Here is a 23,994-nt window from a genome sequence, read left to right as displayed (position 1 = left end):
TGTTTCATGGCAATAAAGTTCCATTTAAATCTTTAGAGGGGATTTGATTGGCCTGTGAGTCACACAAATTACAAGCTATTTACAGTATGTTAGGTATAGAGCAATTTATGTTCTTATAAATATAACTATAAAATATATAAAAAGTATAAATGTGGGTTGTTGATTTAATGTTAATTTAATTAATTAGTTATGAAAAAAAACAAAAAAACATGTTCAATTGTTTTAATGCATTTAACGCACCTGCCCTGCCCCAGACCTGTGTAGGTTAAATGCCTGCATAGGTTAAATTACTTCCATTGTATTTAAAAAAACAAACAAACAAATTATTTTAGTTAATAAATGCTTTATTGTATAAAATAATTTCAACTTTTTTTCTAAAGCTTTTATGATTTGATGATTTTCTAAATTAAAATTTCTAAATACAATTTATTTAATAAAAAAACGCTTTAAATTATATTTTTAAATTAAATTATCTTTAATTATTATTATTCTAATTTCTCAACCAAATTTGATGTGTCATTAATTTGCAGTTAAATAGATTAATTTCCACATCAAGTAATTAAATAGATTAAAAATTGTAATTACTTGAAAGCCCTACTATAAATATTTTTATATTATTATTTATTTTTTATCTTATATTAATATTATTATTTTTAAGAATTGAAACTTTACATAAATGCACATAAATGTAATATACAATTATTTTACACACTAAAACAAACAAATAAATAAACAAAGTACTAGTACAGCTTTGTGTATTAAAAGAAATGTATTATCATCATCATTATACCTACAACAACAAAACTACACATTTAAATAATTTATTCGGAACTAACTACAGTTAGAATGATATTTCAATATACATTAGTTTCCGTGTGTTGATGCTGTTTGCAGAAACCTATGAAGTCCCCTTCCCATCAGGCAATTGGGTTGTATGACCAGTGTGAAGTATTATAACAATTAACACGCCTTCTTGAGCTAAGTTACTCTAGTTCAATCTTCTCTGGCAAATACCACAGTGCTGTTTGTTGCTAGTAGAACAAAAATGCTGCTGCAAATTGAACGACTGCCAACATGAGGAAAAAAAAAACACTAAATATAAATAACGCCTGGGGGTTACAAACTTTGCTTTAAAATACTAATAAAGGTCTTTATTGAATTTTAATTTAATGTGGAGTTGACTTTGGAATTCCAATAATAATAACCTATTACAAGGTCACGACTTTATTTATTTTCACTCTGTAGATTTAACTATGCTTTGCCGGGCACTGGTGTACTTTGGATCAATGTCTTATTGGATTTAAACAACCTTTTCTGGATTCTGCTTTTAAAAATTAATGTTGCAGAACAACGGAAAATACTGCAAACCTGCAGTTGTATCCCCCCACACACAAACACGTATACACACACACACACACACACACACACAGTCACCTCCCGATCACCCGCTTGGGAGGTGCTATAATGTAAGTCCTTGTTGCGAGAGGATCGATGTGGTAGACTTGCACAAATGACTAAATAATAACACTGATTGGGCTATGATTAGCTAAAAACCCCGGCGAGGAGGAGCTTCAGAGCAGAGCCACGATCAGGCTTTTAAATTAAGGGTAGTTTACTTGCTATTTGACCAGATTTAAAAAGCCACTTAAAGTTCACTAATTGCAAGGACAGCCCCCTCAGAATAGTCTGTTTAAGAGCCTTTCTCAGAAACACATGGGTGGAATATCCACAAATGTCCAAATCCTGGGATTTCAGCCAAGGATCAAACTTCAAACTTTGTGTTTGTAGCCAAACTTATGTTGTTGAGTTTTGCCACTAAATTGTGACAGCATAACATAGACAAAGCTACAGAAGACCAGATAAATTGCATTTTATGGATGCATGGATAACGGATGTGATGGATGAATGCATGTGATTGATGTGTGTGATGGACAGATGCATCTGACAGATGGATGGATAGATGCAAGTGATGGATGGATGGATGCATCTGACAGATGGATGGATAGATGCAAGTGATGGATGGATGGATGGATGGATGGATGGATACAAGTTATGCATGCTATGGAAGGATGTATGCATGTTATGAATAGATGCGTGAAAACATGGATGGATGGATGGATGTAATGAACAGATGCATATGACGGGCACATGTGATGGATGGATCCATATTATGGATGGAAGGATGCAAGTTATGGATCAATAGATGCATGCTAAGGAAGAATATGCATGTTATGGATGGATGAATATCATGGATGAAAGAATAAATACAAGTTCTGCATTGATGGTTACATGTTAAAGAAGGATGTATGCATGTCACAGATTGATGTATGGTTGGATGGATATATTATATAAATAGAAGGATGGATGCAAGTTATGGATTGATGGTTGCATGTTAAAGGGGTCATATGATGTGATTTCATGGTTTCCTCTCTCTTTGGAGTGTTACAAGCTGATTGTGCATAGATAAGATCCCTGAAGTTGCAAAGACTAAAGTTTCAAAACCAGAGATATTCTTTATAAAAGTTAAGACTCTGACACCCCCCCTTAATGCCGCCCAAATGTTCATGCAAAGAAAGAGGGTGTGGTTTCAGTAACTGGAGTAGTGTTGAGCCATGTCAGGGAGACGCTGTGTGTTTCTAGGCAAAAGCAAAAGCACTTTATTTGACCTTCCAAAAGTACATGCAATTAGGAATCATTAAGATTACTTACAACAGAAAAGCACAACCCATATGTTGTCACAATGCATTTTATGGACGACTGTTTCGTGAACCTAAGAGAGGAGATAATTCTGAATTTGCTATGACAATCTGGCGCTTCTGAATCAGCGACTGTATGTTTTGTTATTAGTTTAAGTATTTGCTATTGACTGCTCAAATGCAGAGTTTTGCACCGAGTTTTGTGCATTGTGCGTGTGTGTGTGTGTGTGTGTGTGTGTGTGTGTCTGCTCGCGTGTGAGAGAGGGAGACAAGGTGTCACACAACCGCAGCTTGTGTGCAAACACATACGAGCATCATCACTGTGTCTGTCACGCGACTGTTCCCCTTTCGGGCTTGAACTGATGGTAAAACTAAGGACATTATTAACTGTCTTACATTTATTTTGAAAGCTAAAGCTCATGATTATGGAAAGGGGCGTTACATTTTCGACTCGTGCTTGTGGTGTTCGGCCAATCACAAGGCACTGTGCCAGCTGGCCAATCAGAGCAGACTGTGCTTGTTGGAAGGAGGGACTTTGTAGAAAACGAAGCATTTTAGAAAGGCAGGGTATAGAGGACCTACAATAATGTACAGTATTCGAAAAATAATGTGTTTTTTAAACATTAAAGCATGTCAACATATTTTGTTACACCAAATACACGAAATAATGATCTTTAAAAAACCATCATATGACCGCTTTAAGAAACGATGGATAAACCAGTGGGTGAATAATAGATGGATGGTTGGATGGATGGATAAAAGGGTGGATGGGGGCATGGATGGATGGATTAACAGGTGGGTTGGATGATGGATAGATTTTAGTTAAAAAACTAAGAGTCTTGTAGAGGCCTGATTGATAGATTGTTGCTGTAAAAGTTCCATGGTCTTTTAGATTAAACCATTGTCAAAGCCATTACCCACAGAGACTGTGAGTGCCACACAGCAAGAGTTTCAACACAAAGACATGCTGTATTATTATAAACAGGTATCATGCTGAAAGGAACAACAAAGGGGGAAAAAGAGCAAAAGACAAAGAGAGAAAGAACAAAACAAACATGAAAGGGTAATCGTGACGGGCAGAGTGGGTAAGAGGAGGCAAGCCTGCTGAGACATGCTTAGATATGCATCGGTCCCACGCATTATGCTCAGCATAGGACCTGACATCTTCTTTTAATCAGCTTCTAATACACTGCTGTGTCAAGGTAATGATGCTTTGTTGCTGGGCTAATTGGACAAACATATCATAGCCCCTCCAACTGTGCGCGCATGTGTGATTGTGTTTGCCTGAGCCTTTCCACACAATCACAGAGACAGCAAACACAAAGTGTGGGAGGAACTGGTGAATCAGTGTTCTATAAGTGATAAAGAGTCTAACTGCAGTTGCATTCAGAAGATATGAACGTTATCAGCACAAGAACACTCCAGAAACCCAGCAGGGATGACGCACAGTCCATCATCTTCTGACGCATCTGACTTCATGCCTTAAATGTCAGACTGGGAATTGATTCCAAAAATATTTTATTCTGAGGTGTTGGGAATCGAGAAAAATACATTGTATGGGTCAAAATTATCCATTTTTCTTTTATGCAAAAAAATCATTAGGATATTAAGTAAAGATCATGTTCCATGAAGATATTTTGCAAATTTGCTACCGCAAATATATTAAAACTTAATTTTTAACTAGTAATATGCATTGCTAAGAACATCATTTGGACAACTTTAAAGGCGATTTTTTTGCAACCTTAGATTGCAGATTTTCAAATATCTGTATCTCGGCCAAATATTGTCCTTTCCTAACAAAGCTTATTTATTCAGCTTTCAGATGATGAATAAATCTCAATTTAAAAACAAATTGACACTTATGACTGGTTTAGTGGTCCAGGGTCACAAATATGCTGAAAGCAATGAATATAAAGCCACAAATATCCCTAAAATACAACTAATAAAAAGCAACGTGATCTCATGATAATTTGTATGTATTTTAAGTAAAATGTGGTTCTACAAAACGTACATTTACTAACATTTTTGCAGACACTAAAACGTACAATACTGACATTGACGCCACCTAAAACATAAATCATTAATGCATGAACAACTTTTCAGACTTACAAAATGAATCCTTGTGAAAACTAAAATCGGCACATTAATTGTATTATTAATTCACTCAATTGTCATATCATGGTATTATGTTTTCTATTGCATGTTTAATTGTTTAGTTTTGGGGGTAGGTTAAGGGGCCTAAAAATCTAAATCCCTTATCAATAAAATTATAAAAATGGCAATGAAACAAATATCTTAATGATACAAAAAGATTAAAGTATTTTACATACTTTAGCTAAAAATGTGACTATTTATGTTTAAAATGTTGAAATATGTCCAAATTGTATGTTTCAGCATTAATAAAACCATTAAAAATGTTAAGTTTTGTGTTACACGTAAACATTACATACTAATACCCAAGTATAAACAATAAGACCAGGCTGTAAAAATTTACATTTAACAAAAAATAAATAAAAATAAATAAAATGTTATATTTTAAATCATAACCAGTTATGCCTATACATAAGAAGAAATACATATTTTGAACAACTTTTCTGCAGTCAAAAATCTGGCTCAAATAAACTACGCATACTGCTACGCATATTTTGCTGGGGGGGTGGGGGTAGCTTGTTATTGGGAAAGTAAAATAACACATCAAAATGTTACAAATCTTAAAGGAAAAAAAAAAAAAAAAGGAAAAAAGCATGATTACATTTTGTTTCCCCCAAAACATCATACCAACACAAACTCATTGACTCATGCTTCAAAATATGCTTCAGACAAGCTAAATACATTCTGAACATTCAAAAACTCTCTTGACATTAAGAAACAAGGTAAAATCGAACTAAGTATGCTGGGTTCATGCTGGGTTAGATTGGTCAGAGAGAGCATGAACACGGACTGAATGGAGCTGATATGAGTTTAATGCTGAGCTGTTTGAGACTATTGTGAAGGGCCTGTGTGATTCTGAAGAGGGTTTCTAAGAGGTGAGATGCAGGTAAAGAAAGAACACCAAGGGCTTTTTTGTATGCCGAGCAACTTGCACGGTAAACAACTCACTCACAGACCTGTACGCAAATGGGAATGATAGCAAAACATTCTGATCAATGAATGTGTTCCTTTCATTCAGCTCTCTTGACATAACCATACATACACATGAATTTAAAACAAGTCCAGGCCACTCAGCATCCTATTCATCTGAAAAGTCACATTCAGACAAATTCCTGCATTAAAAAAGCAATATTTTACACTTATTGTTATTGTAAAAGCATGCATTTTTATTGTAGATGATAGATTCTAAAGTGTGGACATGGTCAGCAATCAGTCTAATAAAAACTATTTAATATAATTGTAAATAACAGTAATTTTAGGTAACAGGTTTAAAGATTTAATTTTCATCCAATGTTTTCTTTGAACAGTATTGTAAGCAGTATCTTCCAACAAGCACATGAAGGCAGTTTAATTGTCCTAGCAAGTTCTACTACAAAGTACATCAAACTCTTATTTCAAACTAGCTAAGAAAATTCTGCTGTTCCCCTTTAAAAACAAACTAAGTTTTACAAAGAAGTCAGCGCATAAAACTATGGCTGTCTTTCAATTTACTCAACCATTTGCTAAAGCAGCACGCATACACAAGCCTTCTGCTGACCCTCTGAACTCTTCGGGGAGCATTAAGCCTGATGGGTAGGTGATATACTGCAGAAGCGAAGTGAGAATTCAGGTGTGCCTCCACTAAAAGTGCTGATTGGTGTTTCTTAAAACAATACTGAAACAGCTAGTCCTGCCATTATTCACTTTTCAGTGGATTAGCTGTCAAAAGAGGCAGCAAAACAACACCCTGCTCTGAATATCTCCCACTCTCCAGACCTCTTCTTACTACAGATACGGATCAGTGCAGTCAGCAGTCTTTCGCTTTCTCACTTCCTCCATCTCTCTTCCCAACACACACACACACCAATTCAGCATTAAAGTGGATCCGTGCTGTATGTGTCAGAAATATTGGACTAAACAGGAAAGGCAACATTAGACGCACAAAGCATGCACACACAATTATTTCTACTAAAAAGAGCATGTCTCACTATGACAGATCAGTGATTACGAGAGCCATATTGTCTCAACATCTGTCCCCGGTTTTGTCATACCTCACATTTGAATGAACATACTGTCATCACCACTGGCCGGGAAACAAACACGTCGGAAGGAAGTTTAATCTATTAGCAACTAGTGATAAGAAAACACACACAAACATGCTGGTGGTTCATGCTGGATGAACTCTAAGCGTTCCTCGTCCAAGTATATTATCATACAATCAGCTTTTAAATATGATAATTCTGTATTTGCATAATTACAAAAGTAGAGTTTCGTAACAGTGTTGTATAACCTACTGGAATTGCTGTGAATTTGTTTCTGCAACTTTCAAGCTATTATAGCGACAATTCCCCTGGAGGAACATGGTTTTAAATTCAACAAATTCAAATCATAATTGACCCCATTTATTTTCTTAATATGCATGCTGGTCTTATTCTGCACTGTTCATCTGTGCATGTTATTCAAAAGGAGAGGAAAAAAATGGAACACAAGGGCCTTTCTGAATTAGCAGTGTGACTCAGAATCACTCAGCCGGTGGATCGTTCAGTTTGCAATTGACCCCTTTCACTAAGCCACAAGTCTTTTTTTCAGTTGTGTCCAATAAGAAATAAACAGGGAATCATTACTGTGATGAAATTAGATTCATGAGTTTAAAATCTGTCTATTTAGTGACTGATTATCATGTTTTGTTTGTACATGTGAATATAAATACATTCAAATGTGTTGTAATAGAATAACACACACACATAAACACACAGGTTTCCATTTTTGTGGGGACATTCCTTAGGTGTAATGGTTTTTATACTGTAAAAACTGTATCCTAACCCTACACCTAAACCTAACCCTCACACAAAACGTTCTGCTATGTTAGATTTTTAAAATACTTAAGATTTAGAAACACTAAGCTTGTTTTCCTCATGCGGAAAAATGCTGCGGCAAGGTAAAAAAAAATACTGGTATTCCAATAATTGGGGTGACAATTGGTCCCCATAACATAGTGAATGCCAGTACACACACACACACACACACACACACACACACACACACACACACACACACACACACACACACGCACACACACACGCATACACACATACATACATATATATATATATATATATATATATATATATATATATATATATATATATATATATATATATATATATATATATATATTCACAGAAGTGAGTACACCCCTCACATTTTTGTAAATATTTTATTATCTTTTCATGCGACAATACTTAATAAATTACACTTTGCTACAATGTAAAGTAGTGAGTGTACAGTTTGTATAACAGTGTAAATTTGCTGTCCCCTCAAAATAACTCAACACAAAGCCATTAATGTCTAAACCGCTGGCTAAAAAAGTGAGTACATCCCTAAGTTAAAATGTCCAAATTGGGCCCAAAGTGTCAATATTTTGTGTGGCATCCATTTTTTTTCCAGCACTGCCTTAACCCTCTTGGGCATGGAGTTCACCAGAGCTTCACAGGTTGCCATTGGAGTCCTCTTTCACTCCTCCATGATGACATCACGGAGCTGGTGGATGTTAGAGACCTTGCGCTCCTCCACCTTCCGTTTGAGGATGCCCCACAGATGCTCAATAGGGTTTAGGTCTGGAGACATGCTTGGCCATTCCATCACCTTTACCCTCAGCTTCTTTAGCAAGGCAGTGGTCATCTTAGAGGTGTGTTTGGGGTCGTTATCATGTTTGAATATTGCCCTGCGGCACAGTCTCTGCTTCAGTATGTCACAGTACATGTTGGCATTCATGGTTCCCTCCATGAACTGTAGCTCCCCAGTGCCAGCAGCACTCATGCAGCCCCAGACCATGACACTCCCACCACCATGCTTGACTGTAGGCAAGACACACTTGTCTTTGTACTCCTCACCTGGTTTCCGCCACACACGCTTGACACCATCTGAACCAAATAAGCTTATCTTGGTCTCATCATACCACAGGACATGGTTCCAGTAATCCATGTCCTTAGTCTGCTTGTCTTCAGCAAACTATTTGCAGGCTTTCTTGTGCATCATCTTTAGAAGTGGCTTCCTTCTGGGACAAAAGCCATGCAGACCAATTTGATGCAATGTGCGGCATATGTCTGAGCACTCATAGGCTGACCCCCCACCCCTTCAACCTCTGCAGCAATGCTGGCAGCACTCATACATCTATTTCCCAAACACAACCTCTGGATATGACGCTGAGCACGTGCACTCAGCTTCTTTGGTCGACCATGGCGAGGCCTGTTCTGAGTGGAACCTGTCCTGTTAAACCGCTGTATGGTCTTGGCCACCGTGCTGCAGCTCAGTTTCAGGGTCTTGGGAATCGTCTTATAGCCTACGCCATCTTTATGTAGAGCAACAATTCTTTTATTCAGATTCTCAGAGAGTTTTTTGCCATGAGGTGCCATGTTGAACTTCCAGTGACCAGTATGAGAGAGTGAGAGCGATAACACCAAATTTAACACACCTGCTCCCCATTCACACCTGAGGCCTTGTAACACTAACGAGTCACATGACATCGGGGAGCGAAAATGGCTAATTGGGCCCAATTTGGACATTTTCACTTAGGGGTATACTCACTTTTGTGGCCAGCGGTTTAGACATTAATGGCTGTGTGTTGAGTTATTTTGAGGGGACAGCAAATTTACACTGTTATACAAGCTGTACACTCACTACTTTACATTGTAGCAAAGTGTAATTTCTTCAGTGTTGTCACATGAAAAGATATAATAAAGTATTTACAAAAATGTGAGGGATGTACTCACTTCTATGAGATACTATATATATAACACACACACAGGTACATCTAAAAAAAATTGAATATTGTGAAAAACTGCATTTTTTTGTAACTTATTTCAAAAAGTTAAAGTTTTCATATATATCTTAGATTCATTACATGTAAAGTAAGACATTTCAAAAGTTTTTTTTGTTTTCATTTTGATGATTAGAGCTTACAGCTCATGAAAGTCAAAATCCAGTATCTCAAAATATTATAATATTTCCTAAGATCAATCAAAAAAGTTCAAGTTCTTTAAAGTATGTTCATTTATGCACTCAGTACTTTGTCAGGGCTCCTTTAGCACAAATTCCAGCATTAGTGAGGGATGGCATGGAAGCGATCTGCCTTGGCTCTGCTGAGGCACTATTGAGCATTCAGCTCATCTGTATTGTTGGATCGACTGTTTCTCATCTTTCTCTTGAAAATATACCATAGATTCCATATGGGGTTGAGGTCAGGCATGTTGGCTGGCCAATCAAGCACAGTAATATCATGGTCAGCAAACCACTTGGAAGTGGTTTTGGCACTGTGGGCAGGTGCTAAAGTCCTGCTTGGAAAGCAAATCAGCATCTCCATAAAGCTTGTCAGCAGATGGAAGCATAAAGTGCTCCCAAATCTCCTGGTAGCTTGCTGCATTGACTCTGGACTTGATAAAACACAACGGACCAACACCAGCAGACGTCATGGAACCCCAAAACATCACTGACTGTGGAAACTTCAAACTGGACTTCAAGCAGCTTGGGTTCTGTGCCTCTCCAGTCTTCAGACATTGATTTCCAAATGAAATGCAAAATTTAAATTTATCTGAAAAGAGGACTTTGGATCATTGAGCAACAGTCCAGTTATTTTTCTCCTTAGCCCAGGTAAGATGCTTCTGACGTTGTTTCTGTTTCAGAAGTGGCTTGTTACCCCTTTTCCTGAAGACATCTGAGCTTGGTGACTCTTGATGCACTGACTCCAGCTTCAATCCACTCCTTGTGAAACTCTCCCAAGTGTTTGAATCAGCTTTGCTTGATGCTATTCTCAAGCTTACGGTCATCCCTGTTGCTTGTGCACCTTTTCCCACCCAATTTCTTCCTTCCAGGCAACTTTGCATTTAATATGCTTTGATACAGCACTCTGTGAACAGCCACTCCTTTCAGTAATGAGCTTCTGTGACTTACCCTCTTTGTCTTCTGGACCATTGCCAAGTCAGTAGTCTTCCCCATTATTGTGGTTTCAAAGAACAAGAGACCCTGAATTTATACTGTAGAGATGGTCGTTTAATGAAACTCAAATATAAATATTCTAAAATATTGAGATACTGGATTTTGAATTTCATGAGCTTTAAGCTCTAATCATCAAAATTAAAACAAAATAAAAACATTTGAAATGTCTTAATTTGCATGTTATGAATGTAAAATATATATATATGAAAGTTTCACTTTTTGAAAGAAGTTACAAAAAAATGAAGTTTTTCACAATATTCAAATTTTTTTTAGATGTACCTGTATATATTTATATAAATCACACCGTGCCGATATACAGCCATATCACACTGCTATGAGTGTGATACTGTGTTTATACAACATTTCGATGGCACAAATGTGTAAATACATAAGAAACAACAACGGATTGTCTTTAAAAACCCTCTTTTGTGCAAACTACTTCCTTGCGCCACTGATTCTAATGTCAAGTTGACAGTTAAACAGCGGAGCCCAAGACTCAATTACTAATTCGAAAACGTCACTTTAGAACTAGTAATGAAGGAACGTTGAGTAGCTTCATTGAAATATTATAATACTGTTTTAAACGCTCACTGTATTATGTACAGTATTATGAGAGAGAGATTGAGCGAGAGTGATTAACTGCGCCTGTGAAAAGCGATATCTTTGTTGTACTATCCTTTCATCTGTTAAGGGTGATTTCCGATTTGTTAGCTGCATCTTGGAAGTTTTTGTTGAAAGTAAAAATAACTTACTTGTTTACAACCCTGTTTCAGTCTAATTCAATATAACAGTTTTTACTGCTGACTCACTCATAAAAAACAATATCTTGTCGACATCTAATTGCGGAACAATGTAACTAATCATCATCATGAACACACATGTTTCCCAATACTAAATAATATTATGAAATAGTACTATTATTTATTGAAAATATTATTTATTGAATAATAGCATCTAATAAACAACAATAACAGCCATCATAAAATTTGCTAGGCAATTCAGTCAAAAGCACAAAGGCAGTGCTCTGACATAGAGCATTAAAGTTACATAAAATATAACATGATGAGACTTTGCCCTCAGCCAAAACTATTTGCTCTGGAACAAATGATAGATTAATGAGACCAAAGGCTGCCCATTAGATCTCATGTTTAACCACTATAGAGAAAAAAGAATGCTATACCTTCAATGTACTGAAGTGTACGACGGCGTTTTAGTGCCACTTTAAAAAAAAATAAAAGATCTAAGATTACGAGATTAAAGTCGTAATATTTTGAGAATAAAGTCTAAATGTTTCGAGAATAAAGTCGAAATATTACAAGAATAAAGTCTAAAGTTTCGAGAATAAAGTCAAAATGTTTAGAGAATTTAAATCTTAGAAATTAAAGTTATAATATTTTGAGAGTAGGCTATAGCCTATATTGTAAATGCAAATGGCCCGCATTGAGAGCACCGGGAGAAGTTACCAGGCCACCGGAATTGATTTTACTATTGTTGAGTCCGAGCGGCCGCACCATCTAACTAGGATGCGGAGAGTCAATTTTAAGGACTCGCAGAAACAGCTTAATATCAAGAATATGATATTTAACTTTGAATACTTTATTTCTTGTCATTGCACGATTGCACAACAAGATTCAATTGCAACTCTTTGTGGTAACACACAAGAGAAAGGTTTATAAATGCATCAAACAATACACCACAGGAGACTATGTGTATATAAGTATTGCACATATGCAAAACAAATATTGCACAGCTTTATTAACAGACTGAACAGGAACAACTGTTTATCTTATCATCAGCTCAAACACTCAATCAACATTCCTTTGGGGGGGCGCTTTAGCTCACTTATTTAACCCTTTTTTAATACACAAGCAGAAATCATACCATCTGTCATACTCGCGGGGACAGTATGCTTGGAAATAATATTTAATGTCTTCCATTGCATTTGTTGTAGTGCGACAGCCACCCAATAGCAATAGCTTAAACTTTGTGCTTTTAGTGCTTTTAATATAAAACAAAGTCTCAGCTTTCAAAATAAGTTTTATAGCGAAACACAAATTATGTGTCTTACAATAATGTGATTTTCACGCTCTTTAATGTGGCATAACAGATCGCTGTATTTATGTGAATCAATTCATTAAAGTATTGTGAAAATTCCACCACCTACTCTGCAAAAGCGTCTGTGGCGTCCAAACTGTCATTCCTCACATAGCCTGTTTAATTAAACGGCAATAAACCGTTTTAAAGGTTCAAGTGGACTCAAATTTGTTAACATAAGTTATATTGTTGTCTTTTCTGCTGTAAACGTTAAGTGACTATTCACAAACTGTTTTATTCATGATATAATACTGTAAATGAGGACATAATATTAATCTTCCATTCATTATTTGTAGCGCGCCAGCCAACCAGTAACCGCAACAATTTTGTGCTTTGTTGCTTTTACACAAAGCTAAGCTTTCAAATTATGTCAGTTTTATAACAAAATACAAATTATAAATGTGTTTTGCTCTTTATTTCAAGTTTATAGCAAGATATAAAGGTGAAGGAACATCATAAGGCATGAAAAAAAAACAGTTTAGCCTACTTTATAATGAAAATAATGTCTTGTCATTCGTTATTGTAATCGGAAAGATGATTGACTCACATGCCGCTTGTCAAACACATTATTGCAATATAGCCTCCATATTGTTTGTATTTCGCTATAAAACTGACATATTTTGAAAGCTGAGACTTTGGAATATCTACCAGTGCTCCCAATCTGGGCCATTTGCATGCGCAAAAGGCTAGAATAGCCTATCTCAAAATATATTATAACTAGAATCTTTATTCTGGAAACATTTAGACTTTATTCTTAAAACATTTAGACTTTATTCTCGTAATATTTTGAATTTATTCTCGTAATATTTTGGCTTTATTCTTGAAATATTTTCACTTTATTGTTGTAGTATTTCTATTTTATTCTCGTAATTTTAGATTAAAAAATAAATTAAAAATGATGTGGAACTAAAACGCCATCATAGAAGTGCTTCTGATACATTTGGCAAATATTATTATTTTTTTAAAGTTATTTGCCAATATATAAGTAGCCATTACAGTAAAGACAGTAAAAAACATTTATAATGTGTCAAAATATTTCCATTTCAAATAAATACTGATCTTGTTAACTTTCTATTCATGACAGAATCTTAAATAGAAAAAAATAAAGGATCATGTGACACTGAAGTCTAGAATAATGAAAGTGCTGATAATTCAGCATGGTCATCATAATAGTAAATAGAAAACAGATATTTAAAAATAATATTTCAGTATATTACTACAGTGTATAACTGTATTTCTAAACAAATAAATGTGACTTTGATGAGCATAAGAAACTTCTTTCAAAAACATGAAAGAAAGAAAGAAAGAAAGAAAACCCCCAAACTTTTGAAAGGTAGAGAAACTAATAGCTTTATGCATCTGAAATGACTTTCCTTTTTGGCTGATGTCACCAATCTCTTTTATTTTCCAATCCGTTTCACTCAGAAACCACATTACCCATTGGTTTGCATATCTTTATGATGCTTACAAAAGTTTTCATATTAAGTTTTATATGTGATGAATATATAACTACAGCAACCACTGTGCATTTGAACTCAGAACTCTTCTCATTGTTCATCTCATTGCTTATCTCTTTCTTTTATCATAAATCTCTCTCTCTCTCTCTCTCTCTCTCTCTCTTTGCCTAAGGCTTTGTGGTTTTTGAATTGAAACCTTTTCTGCTTCTATTGTATTGAACAGCTCATGTGCATTAAAAAAGAAAAAGAAAGAAAACACAAGATTATAATAATTTTCAAAGCAATGGCTTTTGTTTCATTTGAACAAAAAAGAAGAGAAATGAGTGTGCACACACAGGCATACTTCTAACTCTGTCATTTTACTGCTGCGACCCATGACATTGAAACTTAATAAACAATCAGGAAGCAATCATTCAAATGTGGAACCTTATTCATCAAATCTCTAATAAGCAGACCAAACAGGAAGCATGCATAAATGATTGCCTTGCCCTTTATATCAAAACCAGCTTGCTCTGTAATATTCAGTTTAGAAATAATGAGGGACAACTGCTATGAAGGAAAGATATGCTTGAATGGATCATCTCAGTTTCTAATCCAAACTCATTTCAAGCTAGTAGGGTTTGAATAAATCAATGCATTGATAAAACATAGATTATCATGAGAAGGATATGTCATGCTCCTTATATAATGCCTCTACACTCTTAAATGTTAAGTTTCCAAAAGTTTTTTTTTTTTAAGAACATTTCAATAACCTGCAGATCCTTTTTCTTCAGTAAAGAAAATGTTGTGCAATGGAAATATTCATTACATGTTATAAATGAATGGTCAGAATCAATTTGCAAATGTATGTGAAATGCTTGATGTTAGTATGATTTTTAACACATAAAACTTTAAACACAAAATTCCAGTCTGACTGAAAAAAGAAAACATTTTCTGTCTACAAGACTACACATTCAAACAAACCATCACACACGATGGCCCAGCACTTTCATGCTCAAGCACACACACGTACTGTACACACACAGACACAGTTCGATGCAGAAAGAAAATCAATGAATTCCCTCTATCTGCTTATGATGCACCAAATTTCAAAACAGCCTTTCAACCTTATACACAGAGCGAGAGATCAGATGCATTCCAAAAAGAGACACAGAATAAGGAAAAGACTGATGGAGGGGAACAAAGAGAGAGGGCTGTGTGACAACCTCTCTGCACTTTCTCTGAAAGAGGGCAAATACATTACTTGGCTTCACTCAGAGTTCAAAGATGTAACGTTCTTTGGTCCACTTTCTTGCTCTTTCTCTCTACACACACTCTCTGGGTCTCCTACCTCTTAGACCAAACTCACAAAACAAAAAAAGAACTGACCAGTGTTGAGAAGTAGCTACAATACAGTCTGGTCTGCCTGATGCAAACTGCACAAAAAATTGAAAAGTGAATTTTCTGCTGCTGTTTTGTTTGTTACACCATTATTTGAACCCTGAAACTAAATAGCAGAGCAAATGAAAGCAAAGCAAAGAATGAGCTGTAATGAGGACTAGAAATTAAGTCTGGCTAAGCAAGACTAGTTACTAACTAAAAGCAGCAAAGTTACTAACCTAGCTACATATTTCACTTTTCCAAATAGAGCTTTTTCTTTTCTTTTTTACCCCCAAATGTAGTGGTTTAACATAACAAATGTAAGTCCGATTTTTAGATGGTTCATATGAATAAAACATTATCTGATCAAATTAATGATTCTATTAAATACGTCACTAGTTATATTATAAGCTATTTAGTTACACACTGATTTCATCTATCTATCTATCTATCTATCTATCTATCTATCTATCTATCTATCTATCTATCTATCTATCTATCTATCTATCTATCTATCTATCTATCTATCTGTATATATGTATGTATATGTATGTATATGTATGTGTATATATATATATATATATATATATATATATATATATATATATATGTATATATATATGTATATGTATATATGTATGTATATATATATATATGTGTATATATATATATAGATATATATTAGGGGTGTAGCAGTACACGTATTCGTACTGAAACGGTTCGGTACGAACACGTGTACCGTTACACATATTCCACGTTACACGTACGCATGTGAACGAATACAGTATATATATATATATATATATGTATGTATGTGTATATAAATATTTTTTTTTTAGGAAATTCAAATAATAAATGGTGTTTGGACAGTCTTTCATGTGGCATGAAAAGGGACGGTTCAGAAACATGCTGGTATAAAACCAACACAAGCATTGACTAGAGCAGCCGCGATGAGCTCCGGTTCCCGTGATGCGCCGCAGACTTGTGCAGAGCAGAGTGAAAACGATCATTCCTTCCTCTGTACCGAACAGCTCATGCCTCATGTAATTGCTCTATCAGTGTTTCAACTGCAGAAAGACCAACAAAACAGCGTGTAAATAAAATGGCATGCAGCATTTAATTTACCTCAGCAAGTTATCAGTGTCCACAGCTCGTTAGTTCAGAGAAATTAAGTCTAGAGGTGAGCATTTCACGAAATACTATACTATATACTCATATTTTCTAAACCTGTAAGTCTTGATTATTTAAGATATTTTTAAATTAATCTGTTATGAAACATGCTATGACAGCCAGTGTGTGATTGAATATATTTGAACAAATAGCCTAGAAATTGTATTATTTATTAGTTAATTTAAAAACTGCATTATGTGCAATTTACATGTTTGCATACAATTTGTTTTCAAAGTTCAGTGTTGATCATCTATTTTAAAAAAATAGTAATTCAATTTAAGTTTGGGTAAAGTTGTTAGGCCTAATTGTAACCTTATAATGTAAAAGGGCTCCCTATAGTTTTAAGCATAACCTGAGTACTAAGAAAATGCAAACTATAACTGAATAAAGAGAAAACTGAATAAACTTTAAAAAAAGAGCAACTTGTTCAGTAAACAACTATTTAACAGTACCTACAATAAATATCTCTTTCATTTGTTTTCCTCAGAGAAACAGAAAGTCGCATGGTTTAGGAATGACATGAGGGTGAATAAATGATGACAGAATTTTCAATTTTTTGTTGAACTATCCCTTTAAATGATGGGTAGCGTCCCAAATCCTGAAGACACGCACATTTCATTCACATTCACAGTCAGCTGTGGCTACTTCCTGTGTTCACAACAAACACACACACAAGACAGAATTATGACTTGTGTGACATTTATCACAGTGAGGGATTTGACTAATATCAGCAGAATATTCGGCTTCATGGGTTAACGGGAAGGAAATTCATCTGCACAATTGGATTTCGTAACAGCAGAATCTGCCAACCCTAGAGATTTGCTAACGGCACCTGTGAAATTACCCATCTGCCTTATTCCCTTCCCCAAGCCTGATGTTCACTCACTCACTCTCTCCATCTCTGCCTCCGTCTGCCCCCTTGCTGTTTTGGGCCAGCTTAGTGGAGATTTGAGTGTTGGGGGCCATTTATGAAAACAGTAGGGAAGGATTGACTTGACTTGACCAAGATGATTTGCATACATATATGCAATCCAAGCAGTGGCCTCTCAGGGGATTGTGGGATATTACAGCTGGAATAGCTCGTGACCAAGCAGGTAAATTGAGTTGGAAAATATACTTTTTGCAGAAATTGGTGAAAATTTATTGACATGTAACTTACCAAGGTTTATCAAGCTCTGGTTGCCATAGCAACATATGGACATTATTATGGGGAGTTATGGTATGTCGAAGTGTTGGCCCCACGCATGCGGTCATTCCCTCATAACTGGCGGTGCATAAATAGCTGGAGATTTGCAAAAGCTAAGTTAGAAATCACAGGAGTGAATGTACAGTATGCTTGAGATAATATAACTGTCACTTTACAGCACCATATACTTATAAATGCATCATGTAAGTACACTTTGTGATGACACTGTAAAGATATTTAGCTGACAGTTAGTGTAAGATAGTGTTTACTTAAAAGCCTTTGCGATTTCTTTTACTAGTTCTCGTGTTTAAATAATGTGGATTGAAGATGCTGTTGTTTTTATTATTATTATTTATATTAATTTATTAAGACACTAAAAATATGACAGAACAAAATGGGTTGAAAACATGGGCCAGACTCGAACCTGAATCTCTCACATGACCATGGGCTCAATGTGTGCGAGCGTGCAATATTAAGCCACATTTCTATCAAGAAAAAAATCGTGTTAAATAATGTGCCTCGTCGTTCTGTATGGAAGGACACAGACCCTGGTTTCAGGAAACCACCAAGACATTAAATATTAATAATAAAAGATTTGAGAAAAACCAAAGTGACATCCAGTACACCCATTAAAAGTACATTTCCCCCAGGAAAGTTGAGGTTTAAGTGCCTTGCTGAAAGAAGCCACGGTGATGGATCATCCCTTGAGTGGGATGAATTTGCAACCTTTTTGCAACCATCCATGATGTTTAAGCACTGAGCTAAACCATCCAGAGAAGCCAGGAAATAATAATTATGGTTACAAAACACATCTGTACCTGCAACATTTGAATGATATAATAGGATATAATAGTTAATTTCAGAGTTGGTGGTTTCTATAGGACAGAGATTATAAACAATGATTAAGCAATGGAACTGACATACCTTTTACGTTACTAATTCTTACTGATTTACCACTATTAATATTTGAAACATTTTTTTTTTCAAAATACTAGTAATTAATAACTCATGAAATGTGTTATGTTAATATATACAGTCGCACTGCCACGACCCCGGTTCTACGTCTTGTTTGGTATGGACTATTATGTTGAAATGCATTCTCTGTTCTCATTGTTTGTGTTCACGTTTGTGTTTCTTATTGTTGTTATATGCTTCCTGTCATTAGACTCACTTGCATTTAAAAATATTTATTTTAAATTATTATGGAATGTATTCAAGAAATTGCTTTTTTTACTTATGAGTACGCCACATTTAAATTTCTTAAAGATATATAAAAACATTCTAATTATATGAAACCAACTTTAAAAGGGGTCATCGATGCCCATACTTTGGTTAAAATTTTTCAATGGTAGTGTAAAAGACACCTAACCCTGTCAAAATCAGCTCTGTTTTCATTAAGCCGTTTTTTTAGTCCATGTTGCTTTAAATGCAAATGAGCTCTGCTCGCCCCACCCCTCTCTCCCATGGAGTGACGAGCAATACTGTTTACTTTAGCTGCAAAACTGGCTAACTAGCACTTTATTAGGAAAAGTGATTTGCAAAGATTCATAAAAAAACGTTATACTCACTTCTTCTGTAGATGAAGCAGGATCACAAATGATTCACGTGAACATAGACACATTTAGACAGATCGGGGATCGGCACATTCACTTAAAAGCAAAAGTATCGTTAATCCTCTGCGTCTTCAGCAGCTCAGATGTCGGGAGTAAATGATAACTGCTTTATTCATTATTACATCCAACAACAAAACACCTCAATCGCTTAATCTGAGACATTCTTGTCCCCTGCACTGGAGTCGACACAATGGTGGACGGATGACAGCTCTCGTTTTTATCATTATAGGATGGATGTGTACACACACTTCCAACACACATTTATGTTCAAACAACTTGAAAAGTGAATTTTGCATCAGGTTACACACTTACATACTTTAATAGAAAGTATACATTTCTAAAAACTTTTTTATACATATACAAACACTTTTTTTGCAGTATGTCATTGAGCCAGCTCTTAATGTCTAGAGCCTTTTGTAGTCATGATAAGGCAGAAATGTCCTATATGTTATAACTCAGTCCAAACTCTGGTGACCCATTTTGTGATGAATGAAATGGTTTGTTAATCTGCCACTGCAAAGACCCACCCGAGAGGCACTATACAGGTCAAACAATTCAAAGTTTGTTTAAGATAATACAAAGTCTAAAGATACAAGTCTGTGTGCGTGGTATAGTCCATTTCGAAGTCACAATGGAAAGATATACTGTAAGCTCCACAGTCCTAAGACCACACATAAGTACACGCCAAAAAGAGGTTTAATGAGCCTGTCGTGTGTTATCAAAAGCATGCTAACTCTACAAAGAGGTATTGTAGTTCTCAGTTCTTACACCAGTTATTGTAGTTCCCAGTTCTCATACCATCGCTGCCTAAATCACACACAGACACACACACACACACACACACACACACACACACACACAAAACCACAAAATCCTCTCATTTCTTCTTGCCATTTTGGCAGACAAACCAGAGTGTACATTTTTGAGTAGGTTCATGACTTCGCTGATCCAGGCAGCCCATGCTTTGTAATTGTGTACAGCCAGCATGTGTAGCAGATGCTGTTAAACCAGAACAAATCAACTGGGTAAATAAAGTGCTGTGACCTCATGGTTGCTAGCTAGTACACCTGACTATCTGAATAAGGCCATTTACACAAACCGAAAGAGACTGTAGGACAATGAAAGAAGATAACCAACGTAGGCAAAGTTTCTAAGAAGCAGATACGACTAGATTTGGACATTTTCTTAAGAAATTAAATGTGGTACTTTTCTTATTGCTTTTCAAATGTATGCTAAATTTGCATTACTACACTATCAAAGGAAAAAGTGCCATTTAGGGGCTATTTCTACCTGATCTGACACTTTAAAATACTTTAATTTGTGTAAATACATATACAGTTTGATTGAGATCCAATTATATGTGTGTGTGCGTGTGTGTGTGTGTGCGTGCGTGTGTGCGTGTGTGTGTGTGTGTGTGTGCAGGTGCACGTGCACGTGCATCTCAAAAAATAAGAATTTCCTGAAAAAGTTATTTTTTTGTAACATTTCAAAAAGTTTAACTTTTCTAGATTCATTACATGCAAATTAAATCATTTCAAAATATATATTTTTTTGACGATTAGAGCTTACAGCTCATGAAAGTCAAAAAATATGTATCTAAAAATATTATAATTTTTACATTTGAGTTTCATTAAGTGGCCGTCCCTACAGTATAAATTCTGGGTATGTCTTGTTCTTTGAAGCCACAATAATGGGGAAGACTGCTGACTTGGCAATGGCCCAGAAGACAATCATTGACACCCTCCACAAAGAGGGTAAGTCACAGAAGGTCATTACTGAAAGGAGTGGCTGTTCACAGAGTGCTGTATCAAAGCATATGAAATGCAAAGTTGACTGGAAGGAAGAAATTATGTAGGAAAAGGAGCACAAGCAACAGGGATGACCGCAAGCTTGAGAATACTGTCAAGCAGAGGGCTACCAAGCCTCTTCTGAAACATAAACAACGTCAGAAGCATCTTACCTGGGCTAAGGAGAGAAAGAATTGGACTGTTGCTCACTGGTCCAAAGTTCTCTTTTCAGATAAAAGTAAATTTTGCATTTAATTTGGAAATCAAGGTCTGGAGTCTGGAGGAAGACTGGAGAGGCACAGAACCCAAGCTGCTTGAAGTCCAGTGTGAAATTTCCAAAGTCAGTGATGATTTGGTGTGCCATGACGTCTGCTGGTGTTGGTCCATTGTGTTTTATCAAGTCCAAAGTCAATGCAGCCATATACCAGGAGATGTTGGAGCACTTTAAGCTTCCATTTGCTAAAAATCTTAATGGAGATGCTGATTTGCTTTTGCAACAGGACTTTAGCACCTGCCCACAGTGCAAAACCACTTCCAAGTTTGCTGACCATGATATTACTGTGCTTGATTGGCCAGCCAACATGCCTGACCTGAACCCCATATGGAATCTAAGGGATATTTTCAGGAGTAAGATGAGAAACAATACAGAGGAGCTGAAGGCTCAATAGTGCCACAGGCTGATCGCTTCCATGTCACACCTCACTGTACTGATGCTGTAATTTGTGCTAAAGGAGCCCCGACCAAGCATTGAGTGCATATATGAACATACTTGAACTTGAACTTGAACTTGAACTTTTCTGTTTGCAAATCCTTTTTTGATTGATTTTAGGATATCATCTAATATTTTGAGATACTGGATTTTTGATTTTCATGAGCTGTAAGCTCTAATCATCAAAATTAAAAAAAAAAAAAAACTTTTGAAATGTTTAATTTTACATGTAATTAATCTAGAATACATGAAAGTTTCTCTTTTTGAAACGTTAAAAAAAATTTACTTTTCCGCAATATTTTAATTTATTGAGATGCACATGTGTATGTATATATATATATATATATATATGACATTATTCGTTCTACAGGATAATAGTAGTAATAGCACATTTCTCAAAACAACACGATTTGTGGTATAATTCATGGCCGTAACACAGGACAAGTTATACACCAATGTTTAAAACTTAAGCATAAGTAAAATAAGCAATAGTAATAGTGATGCTTGCATTAGTGTGAACTGGGAAAAAATATAATTCGTGCGAGAGCAGAGAACAATGAGAGACAGAGAAATGCTCACCACGGTGAAGTTCATGACCTTTAGAATCCAGATGGTCAAGGCTAGGTTGACGATCATGGTGACAAGGAGGAGAAGGATGAAGAAATAGAGACAGCGCTTTCGCCAGCCATAAATACCCACTGGGTACACAGTAGCACATCCCGGCCTTTGGAGGGGGTTTGGCTGAGATGCCAGGATGTACTGCTCCTGAGTCATCTAGTGAGAAAGAACAGAAAGAGACAGAATTTTCTTCACATTTCTTTTTTCACAAGCATTTCTTCTTGAATGCAATCATGGTGCACCATCTATATATCAATTATATATCAACAGATAGCATATTTAGGAACAATAAAGTCATAAATGAATAAATAAAACATTGACAGGGAGAAATTACAATATTAGAAATATTAAATTATGATAATGTATTATTAGAATTTAGAAAATTTTATAAAATGAATTAATTACATTTTAAAACATATTAAAATAGAAAACAGTTATTTTAAAATATAATAACCCCAACATGCTAATGGAAAACTCATTTGAAATCAGTTGTCTTTGTGTGTGTGTGTGTGTGTGTGTGTGATGCATAGTTGTTGCTTTTGTATAGTATATTATGTATAGGCTCTATTATGATAAGAATGCTACCTCAGAAGACAACTGCCTATATAGGCAATAGGCAAGAAAGCAGCTTGCTAGGTTTTACAACAAAGCTAGAGAGTGGTACTGGACCGGGAAATTTGTGGGATGGGGAAAAAGTGGACAGACAATTGTGACTTCTTCCACAATCTCCATCTGTCAGTCACATCTTCCCTTTGCTTTTTAATTCACAGTCTCTCAGCATGCATCGGCTCAACTAAAGACCTCAAGCACATCCGCTGCGAAAACTCCCCAACCTCTCCGTAACCTCAAAACTCCCTTTAGCTAGCTCTCCAGCTCAACAAAACTCTTCTTAAACTCCCTCCAAACACTCACACACAAAAAATACAGCCTCTTAGCTGGTCTCCAAGTCTGGCCAAATGGGTCTAACTAGTCCCCTGACCTGGTCTCCAAGCTCAACCTGCAAAAACATAAATCTAAAAACTAACAAAGAATCTCCAAAGACTTCAACTCAAGCTGCAAATAGCACTGAAGAAGTAGGACTACAAAATTTGGAAAATAATACTAATCATCATCATCATCATCATCATCATCTAATTTAATAAATGTTTAAGCTCCACAATAATTAATAAATCAATAAATAC

General features: G+C 35.7%; 1 protein-coding gene across 1 annotated transcript in view; it reads right to left on the bottom strand.

The window, feature by feature from the left end:
• The window catches only part of LOC306873368 (zeta-sarcoglycan-like), a gene marked incomplete at both ends in the record, with an annotated part of 328,143 nt that overhangs the window by 92,999 nt on the left and 211,150 nt on the right, over positions 1-23,994 (bottom strand). The window contains one exon of the mRNA XM_079422618.1: positions 22,775-22,969. Within this exon, the coding sequence (XP_079278744.1) occupies positions 22,775-22,969 (195 nt within the window). The remainder of the gene's footprint in view (positions 1-22,774; positions 22,970-23,994) is intronic.

This window comes from Barbus barbus, assembly GCF_936440315.1.
Source record: "Barbus barbus genome assembly, chromosome: 8".
In the NCBI taxonomy this organism is placed as follows: domain Eukaryota; kingdom Metazoa; phylum Chordata; class Actinopteri; order Cypriniformes; family Cyprinidae; genus Barbus; species Barbus barbus.
This window is presented reverse-complemented; position numbering and strand designations above follow the sequence as displayed.